This window comes from Spermophilus citellus (assembly GCF_964194105.1).
Source record: "Spermophilus citellus genome assembly, chromosome: 4".
NCBI lineage: Eukaryota > Metazoa > Chordata > Mammalia > Rodentia > Sciuridae > Spermophilus > Spermophilus citellus.
Window position 1 is genome coordinate 211,777,022 of NC_138185.1, and position 9,942 is coordinate 211,786,963.

General features: G+C 39.1%; 1 protein-coding gene across 1 annotated transcript; it reads left to right on the forward strand.

Annotated features, from left to right (window-relative positions):
* Positions 1 to 6,810, forward strand: GPR65 (G protein-coupled receptor 65). Its single transcript, XM_081292736.1, has 2 exons — positions 1 to 66; positions 5,191 to 6,810. The coding sequence occupies exon 2, from the start codon at positions 5,603 to 5,605 to the stop codon at positions 6,635 to 6,637; it is 1,035 nt and encodes a 344-aa protein (XP_081148862.1). The 5' UTR covers positions 1 to 66; positions 5,191 to 5,602; the 3' UTR covers positions 6,638 to 6,810.
* Positions 6,811 to 9,942: the final 3,132 nt, after the last annotated feature.

Sequence of the window (9,942 nt, forward strand, 5' to 3'; positions counted from 1 at the left end):
TTTCTCTTCTCAATGCCAGATTTATCAGGCTCCTCAGTCGACAAAAGCATCACTCCAAGAAACAGGGTAAGTGTAAGATTACAAACAGAATAAGATTTTAAGCAAGATAACATACTTTGGCAGGATGGTCAGCAATGGTTGTAGCGTTTTATCTGGTTTAGGATGTATAAATGTAACAAGGCACAGTATTGTAGAGAGACACAAAGAGGAAGACGCATGGTTTCCTCTGCTTTGAATATGGGTAAAGAGATGTCGAAATTTAAATTCATAAAGAGTTAAGTAGAACTATGCATATACAAACAGGGAATGCAAGTGCTCCGTTTCCTTTTCGGAAAGTGGTATATTGGAAAACTGCATTGTTTAGGAGGAAACCTATCAGCTCCTAGCTGTAGGACTACCTCACACCTTTCCTTAGCAAACAATGATCTAATTATATCTTTTATATCCATCAGAAATAATGTGAAGGGGCTGGAGTTGTGGCTCAGTGGACTGCTTGTCTGGCATGTGTGAGGCACTGAGTTGGATTCTCAGCACCATATATAAATAGATAGATAAAGTAAAGGTCCATAAACAACTAATATATATATACACACACACACACACACACACACACACACACACACACACACATATGCATATATATATGTGTGTGTGTATATATATGTATAAAATAATGTGAAGTTAGGAAATAATGTTTCTAAAATTAATAAGCATCAATGAATAACTATTTGTTAGTAAGTGACTATCACAGTGCCTGGAACACAGTAGTCTTAATAAGCAGCTATTAAACTGATAACCGAACGTGAGCCTTCTTATAACACTATAGGAAAACAGTTTCCTTTTGGTAATTCTCATCAGTGATTCTTACTATTTTTAGAGCTGTTTAGAAATAGGTATACTTTAAGATACTATAGATTGTCTTTTGGCATTCAGTAAAGAGTAAAATAAAAATTCAAAACTCATCTAGATTTCTTAGTAGTTCTAAAAGCAATTTTCTCCAAATCTGATTAAAGTATTTTCAAAATAACATTTGAAAAACATATGAATAAGAGGACGTTTGTTTTCCACTAAAATTGTAGACCTGCATGCATTAAGTTAACAAGTTTATCTGCAAACCTTGGTATCGTATGTGAAGCATTACCGTTCAAACCAGGCTGAGTTCCTCTGGTTCCTCTGCCATGCTCTGGCCAGGTGGTCAAAGTGAACTCCTTGTAAGAAACGTGGGGGACAGCACAGATGATAGCAGCATATTACCAATGTTGCCATTGAAACAACAGTGACAGTTAGCATAGAGTGAAGGCTTGCCATGTGCCAGGTTCTTTGCCTGGTGTCCATCCCGTTCAACCCTCACGACTACCCTGTGACTAACGGAACACATGTGGAAATTGGAACTTAGGTCACAGATCCCCCAAAGACCATGGAGAGGCTTTCAAACTGTCTCCAGAGCCCACGCTCATAACCACAAGGGCTATAGGACCTCTGTTGCCCAACAGAGAGGAGACCCAGTATCTGCTTCATCAAACCATCCTTTCTTGTGGTTATTTTCAGCAAGGAAGGAAACACTTCTACAGCTCAAGAAATTCATTCTATTGAGAACTTGATAAACTCTTCCAAAATCATTTTGTCCATTTTATCCTTTTTTTTTTTTTTTAGAGAAAAAATGTATACTTATTGAGTAACATTGAGAAGGGGTACACACGGCCATCCTCCCACAGTTGTAGTCCCGGTCCCATGGGAGAATGTTTTCAGGGTCCAGGTGTGTCAGCCTCGTGGGGAACACCATGTGGTCTCTTCTTCAGGTTGCATCTTTAATAGCTTCATCAATTCTTGGTGCTTCTCAGACTCCACTCTGGTCCTTCAATTATATCCTATAGAAGCTGCTGAAGTGAGAAATTCAATGGGAGTAAATTTTCTCAGTGGTAGTTGGTCTTAAAATGTTCTTATTTTTTTCTCCGGTTCTAGCAATTTAGTTCTGTTGTGTACACAGTTATAGGTGACATATATTTTCTTAGCTGTTTAGGACTATTAATCCTCTGTCTACTATTATTGTTTTTATTAAATCCTTTGTCAGTCTAAATTTTATCCTCTGTCGGTAATCCATCTTTTCTCTCTGGCTATTTTTTATTAGTCTTTGGTGATCTGCAGTTTGATATAGATTTCCATTTCTGTTTGTTTTAATCCTATTTGGAATTTGTAAGTCTTCATAAATCTGAAGACTTCAGCCTTCATCAGTTCTAGAAAGTGCTGAAATATTATCTTTGCAAATATTGCCTCCTCCCTATTCTCTCTTCTCTACTTTCGTGCCACTCGAGTTACACACATGCTGACCATTTTTCTCCATGTCCCTTTGGTGTTTTCTCATCTCTTTAACATTGATCATTTCATCTTCTTTCTTTATTTCTGTCTTGCGAAATACTAATTCTCTCTTTAGCTATATCTAATCAATTGGTTGATTTTCAAATTTAAAGTATTATGTTTTTATCTAGGCACTTTATTTCAAACTTTTAAAAATACATCTGGTCATTTTTATCTTCTTTTGCTCCTCACTTATGTGTTCCAATTCCTTCTTTCATTTCTTTAAACATATTAAACACACTTGTTTTTTGTTATATACTAATGTACCTCTAAATCTTTGGTGAATCTAGTTCTTTCTTGTTTCTGCTCAGTCTCACACGTAGTGGTTTATTTCTGTGTGGGTGTGGGCGTGGGTGTGTACGCACATATGTGTTTTAGTGAGGTCATAATTGTTAGAACCCTATCTATGGGAATTACTTTTTCTTTTTTGGTACCAGGGTTTGAACGCAAGGGCATTAAACCACTGAACCACATCCCCACACTTTTTTTGTATTTTATTTAGAGACAGGGTATTGCTGCATTGCTTAGGGCCTCACTAAGTTGCTGAGGCTGGCTTTGAACTTTCAGTCCTCCTACCTCAGTTTCCTGAGCCACTGGGATAACGTGTATGCACCTGGCTCTCTGGGCTTCTTTGAAGGGGATGTTAAGGAAGTTTTTCTCAAGGGAGGTTTTGTATTTACTTCTCCCAAATGCCTAGAATTTATTTATTTGTCATATAATCAACCTTTATTTTTGGTGAATTTATTTCCACAACTATTTAAATTATTTTTTGTTCTGTTTTAATTAATTTTTATGTTTTAAAAGAAGTAGAATCATATTTCCTAGGAAGGCATACATACTCCATCTGCATGTGCAACAGATGTTGCTTGTCAAGGTGCCTCACATCCCATCTCACACAGCTTTCCAAAACCACTTTTTCAGGCAGAAAAAAAAAAAAAGCACATTTCCCAAGCAAGCAGCCTGATAAATTTTTACACTCTGGGCGTGGAAGCAGCACTATTCCAAGAAACAGAACATCACCAAAATCTCAGAAGTTCCCATCATACCCTCTTTGCATGGTATCTGGTTTCCTTCCCAAATTCTAAATTCTAGCAGCATATATTAACTTTGCTTGGCTTTTATTAGCACATACTTTGCTGTCTTTGTCTTTCCTTTCATTCTGCATTCTTTTTGTGAGTTTCACCCGTGTCATTAAGTGTAGCAATAATTTTTTCATTTTCATCAATATGTAGATTTCAATTGTATTAATATGCCACAATTTACTTATCTAATCTACTGCTAATAGGCATTTAATTTGAAGGATTTTACACATAGTGCTACTGTGAATATTTTAATCTTGTGCACTGCTGTGGTAAACACATATGTACTCATATATACCTAGAATTGCATGAACACTCAGGGAAGCATTGCTTTTTTATAGCTCCCCACAGAGACTAAGCTGAGATATGGAACTTGCCAACTTTTCTCTGCTGTCTGCAAAATGTCTGTGGAGTTTACTATTTTACTTTGTTTTCTGGCTCACCCTTCTGAGGGTGGAGGCTCCTGTTTACCAATGTGTGTGGGATGGTTGAGGATCTCCCTCCCTGCGTGGGTCCAGACTTAGCATTTATCTGCTCCAGAGGCTTTAGCTATTTCCTCCAAAGCCACAGATGCCTTTAGATTCTCCAGAGCTTACCCTGCTCACTGACCTCCCTCATCTCAGCTCCAACTTTTATTTTTTCCATCAGAATTATTTTTCTCTCTGGAAGAGACTGTTTTGATTTGAAAGGCTGTTTTTCACATTTCATTCATATTTGAGGTGTGATGAGACCGGAAGATCTCAGGAGTTTTTCTCCAATTTGTTTTGAGTGAGATATGTCATGTACTCTGGATATGGCTTGCTCTACAAGCAGGATCCTTATGCCTTATGAGGGCAGGTCCCTAGTGTGCTCAGGATCCATCGGCACTTGGAAGGCAAGAGATTTGATGCCCTGTCTGGTGTCCTCACAAAGCTTTTCTTTGAAGGCCCCGATCAGGTAAATCATCCAAACCACCAAGAGGCACCACCAACAGAGGAATACCAGAAGTATTTCTCTACCCCAGGATGGGGAGAAGGATGAATCCTTTACTCCTATGTGGATCCATGACATCATAGCTTCACAAAGAAACCACCCTAATAAATAACCTGGGATATCAGCAGAAATTGTTGATCACAAGATTTTACCTAGAATGCAGAACATTCTATCCTCTTGTTCATGGAAGTATAAAAGCCTTATGAAAGTTTCTCTTGATGGTGAAAGACAAAATGTAATAACTCACAAAGGAAGAAAAAGTTCAAAAACGTGGGGTCATCTATGTATTAAGGCTCAACAAGCTGTTGTTGTATTTTAAAATTAAACTTTATTGTATTTCTTCTGAAAATATTCGCTTGGCTAAAACGATTGGTTTGAAAGTGCTTTACACCTAAATTGTATATGAAATTAAAAATGTAAAAGTGTATAACCACAAAGTGTATTACACACTTGGAGGCATGTACTGATCACAACCAAATAACTAAATTTTCTATTTTTAGCCACTTAAAATTGCCTGTTGGCTTTAGTTTGGGTTGTTATCTCATGTCTGGTGAGAAACATAATTCCCTTGGGTAATTCTTATTTGCAGTAAGTAAAATATCTCAGCTTGATTTTATTTAATAAAGTCTACTAAGTAATTTTCCCATTTAAGCACCTTCATTGTGATTTAAAACATTTGCAAGATCTTCAATAATGAAATACAAGAATTCTTTAAAATCATGATTGTAAGGAGGTTATATATCTTGTAGACATCTAACCTATTCTAGTTCATCTTTCATTACAGACACAAAGGCATTTAAAAAGGGTTGTCAATCTCTGCGAAAATGAATTCTTTTTGCACCAATCTCTGTGAGATTCATGAAGAAAATTAAATTGAGACAATACTCCATGGAAGTTGAAGGATATTCCAGTTGATCCTGGAGGGCTCTTTGCCAGCATTCTGTCCTTATGGCCACATGGACTTCTCTTCATTCAATTTAGCTAAGTTCCAGGAGTTTGGATTCTGACTTCCAACAATGCATCATCTGTGAAAACTGATCTGCACCCACCCTTCAAAAGCAGTGATGATTAATTAGAACCCTCGAAACCAAAGGAAAATTGGGGGGAGGGGGCGCGGTGTGCACAGTAAAAGAGAATTCGATGTTGAAAACAAACTACAAAAGACTAATTTCCCTGTTCTTACATCCCAAGAATTAATGTTATTGCCACCTGAAGAAGAAACAATGAACAGCACATGCATTGAAGAACAGCACGACCTGGAACACTATCTGTTTCCAACTGTTTACATCTTTGTGATTTTTGTCAGCATCCCAGCCAATATCGGGTCTCTCTGTGTGTCTTTTCTGCAAGCCAAGAAGGAGAACGAGCTGGGAATTTACCTCTTCAGCTTATCGCTGTCGGATTTGCTGTACGCCTTAACTCTCCCTCTGTGGATTGATTACACTTGGAATAAAGACAACTGGACTTTCTCGCCTGCCTTGTGCAAAGGGAGTGCCTTCTGCATGTACATGAACTTCTACAGCAGCACGGGCTTCCTCACCTGCATTGCTGTTGATAGGTACTTAGCCGTGGTCTACCCTTTGAGATTCTCTTTTCTCAGGACCAGAAGATTCGCCTTCATGGTCAGCCTCTCTATCTGGGTGTTGGAATCTATCTTTAATGCTGTCATTTTGTGGGAGGATGAAACAACCATTGAATACTGTGATGCCAGACGGTCTAATTTCACCTTATGCTATGACAAATACCCTCTGGAGAAGTGGCAGATCAACCTCAACCTGTTCAGGACCTGCACGGGCTACGCGGTACCCTTGGTCATCATCGCGATTTGCAACCAGAAAGTCTATCAAGCTGTCAGGCACAATCAAGCCACAGAAAGCCGTGAAAAGATAAGGATCATTAAACTGCTGGTTAGCATCACCCTGACCTTCGTCCTCTGTTTCACTCCCTTTCATGTGATGCTGCTGGTCCGCTGCATCTTAGAGCGCAACATGAATTTGGAGGACAAGTCCGGGAGGCAGACGTACACCATGTACAGAATCTCCGTGGCCCTGACGAGTCTCAACTGTGTGGCGGACCCGATTCTGTACTGCTTTGTAACCGAAACAGGGAGGTCCGACATGTGGAGCATACTGAAATTCTGTACTGGGATCCGCAACAAATCCCAAAGGCAAAGGAACTGCACCCTTTCCATGTCTACAAAAGACACTGTGGAGCTAGAGGTCCTGGAATAGAATGAAGGATGGGGGCAGGGAGGGGAGGTCTGTGGCATCATTGCATCCAGATCACATTTTGTAAAAGGAATCAATCGCAGCCTGGCAGGCGACAGGTGTTCTCAGTGAAGATTTTAATCCGGTCCAATGGAAACGTTTAAAAGCACATTGTACATCTTCCTGCTCCTCTTTTATTAAATGAGATGGATTAATAAAATCTAATATTTTCCCAATGAATTGGGATCATTATTGTTGATGATAATTTTTTTTTTTTTTGGGGGGGGTGTTGTTACCTGGGTTGTAATCCCTCAGAAGCTAGTAAAATAGGTGCGTAGGACTGTTAGTCCTTTAAATTAGTGCCCTTTGTGTCTGTTTTTTGTTGTTGTTTTGTTTGTTTTGCTTGGTGCTAGAGATTGAACCCAAGGCTGCTTTACCACTGAGCTACATCCTGAGCCCTTTTTTTATATTTTTATTTTGAAACAGGACCTCACTAAATTACCCATGCTGGCCTCCAACTTGTTATCCTCCTCTCTCAGGCTCCCAAGTCCTAGGGATCACATTTGTACACCACCATCAAACCAACCCATGTCTGGACTTTAAGGGTTTTCTTGCTCTTTCTTTGGATTTTGGGTCATCAACCATCAGATCTCTCAATTCTGTGACTGTCTCCGATAATCCCAACTACTAACAACTGCTTCTTTTCTTCTCATTTATTCACAAATATTTATTGACCCTACTCTACCACTAGGTACTGGAGTCACAACAGAAACGATCTCATGAAGCCTTCTGATGTTTAGGTCAGTATGGAAACCTAGTCACTGAGCTTGTAAGGTTTTACAGGAAGCAGAAACAAGTGAACTCTCAGTTTTGATTTGATTCTTTTTCAGTCTACAGCTGAGTATGTGGTAGTTGAAATTACCAGAAGTTTATCTTTAGACAAGTAGACAGTTATGTCAAATCTTCTACCCACAGTCTTTTGAGGACTTGGAATATTTGGAGTCTTGATAGATCATTTTGAATCTTCATTGAGGAAATTGCTCTGCTCTAGAATTAGGTAGGCACTGGGTAAACATTTGTCCTAACCAAAGTGATTTTTAAGACTCTTTATCCTACTCTTTCCTTTTCTCCTTTCCTTCCTTCTCTTCTTTATTTGCTCTTTCTACTCCTCCAAAAATGATCAGATAGCTACTGTCATGATACCATGTTGTGCCCTCACATTCCAAAACAATATCCTGATAATGAGATCAGTATTTTCTCAATAATGAAAATTTTCAACATAAACTGACGGTGATACATGAGCACAGTAGAAAACTGCCTGGTTTTGAGGCCATATGCGTCTTCTCTGTTCTTTGCATTTTTCTGGTTATAATGATGTTAGAGAATGAAGAGATTCTGGGCAGGCACTCTGAGTGAGACACACTCATAAATGCATAAGAGATAAAGATTCAGCATTAAAACAAAGAATACAATAGTGTGAACTGCTTAATTATGAATACGTTATTGGCAACCTTTGAGTCAAACACATTTAAAGGTAAAAGATCCAGAAAGGACCACACAGTTGACTGATAGTGTTACTGCTGTTTACCAGTGAGTACTTGCTTCTGGGAAGGCTGGAGTCTAACACCAGAGAAGCACGGCCAGGGTAGAGTGGAAAGTGGAAGCTTTATTAAAGGACAGCAGAAAAGACTTCTCCCCGGGAGGAAGAAAGGGACCCAAAAGGCAGAATCCATGGAAGGGAAAGGTCTTCCCTTTTTATATCTGAGGTCTTCTTTTAGTCCTCCCACATTCCTGTCTTTTGTTTCCCTCCATCCTTCAGTAATCCACTGCAGGTGGGAAGGCCAGAAGGTCAGGGTCAGGGCCGGGCAGGAAGAGCCTGGGGTGGTTTGATTAACACCTCCCAGGTTGCTGTGAGCTACTTCATTAACAGTTCTTTAGGATGGATTTGGGGCCTTGGGGACATTAACATTTCAATTTCCCCAGGTGCTGTTCTGGTTTCCTCGACTCCATTCCCAATAATGATCTCCACTTTCATTTTAGTACTCTACATTAGACCTGATTTACCTAACTACATTAACTACCTATCTTTAAACCTGGCTTCAAAAGCAGTGTCAGACCTTGAAGCCAAGGACCCTGAATTGCCTCCAGAGTAGATTTTCCCCCTTGAAATTTTTTAAAAAAATACTTCTCCCATTTCTTTCTCTAGGTGTGATGCAGACGTATGCATAAAGAGTTGATCTGTGTCATTGTTGGGTTGAGGTCAGGATAAGGGGAAAAGGGAGAGTTAATCTCATTAATTATTACCTCTGAGAATATCATAAGTCTTATAGATAGTAATTAAAATGATCTGTTACAGAGACCTGATTGGGATTTTTCTTCAGTTGGTTATGTGAGGAGATTGGCAAATACAAATTTGTGCCACCCTTAATGAGAATGTCCTATTGAACAACTGATAGCAAAACACTGTTAAAATGTGGGATTAGTTCCCAAATGAGTCAAGCTGCCAAAATCTTCTCAGAGGAGGGCCAGTCAAGGAGAGGCTAAACTGGGAAGATGCTCAGGTGATTTAGGACAGAGGACCCTAGACACAATCTAAAATTTTCAACAGTGGAGAGTAAACACTTTTGTTTCTGAAGACTTTTAGGTTCCAAAGTTCTCCATTAAGACGAAAATAATTCTGGAAGGGATAAGACCTTCCAGCTATTATTGCCTGGATCTTCTTCATCAGGAGACCCAGATTGGAATACCAGATCATCTACCGACTAGCTCTTTGAAAAACTTTCTTGAAATTGTTTTTTTTTTTTTTTTTTTTTTGGTCCCAAACTGTAGGGACAATTATAACACTTGCTTTTTAACAAGTAGGTTTGAAAATGCTTTATCCACAGTGTTGAGATAATTGTTCATTATTATGAGTTATTCCCATTTTATCAGGATGTGGCCAACTACCTGAGAGAAAATTCTCTGGAAGGACACTGGGCATAAGGACCTAGTGACTGGACTGGTAGGAGCTGGTCCCAGGACACTATTGTCATGGTCACTTTCTCTGGAGGGTGAAATACCTCTATTAAGGTAGTTCAAGAACCTTCATGGTTTATGGTTCTATAGGATCACCTCAGTGGTGATCTGCGCCTTGCCCACAATTCTGTGGAGACACACACTGTGTATTGTCAACATACAGGTTGACATCTATTTAAAATTTATTTACATTTTGAGTTTTTATTTTCTTAATTCAAAGTGTTATTTTTTAATTTAAGTAACTCAAAATAGACATCTCGGATAGGCTGGAAATGAGACCAAGTTCAGGTCTGGGGAGTCTTTATGGATGAAGA

What these genes read in the sequence shown, in the direction of transcription:
- GPR65 (XM_081292736.1), top strand. Translation starts at nt 5,603, where the DNA reads ATGTTATTGCCACCTGAAGAAGAAACAATGAACAGCACATGCATTGAA.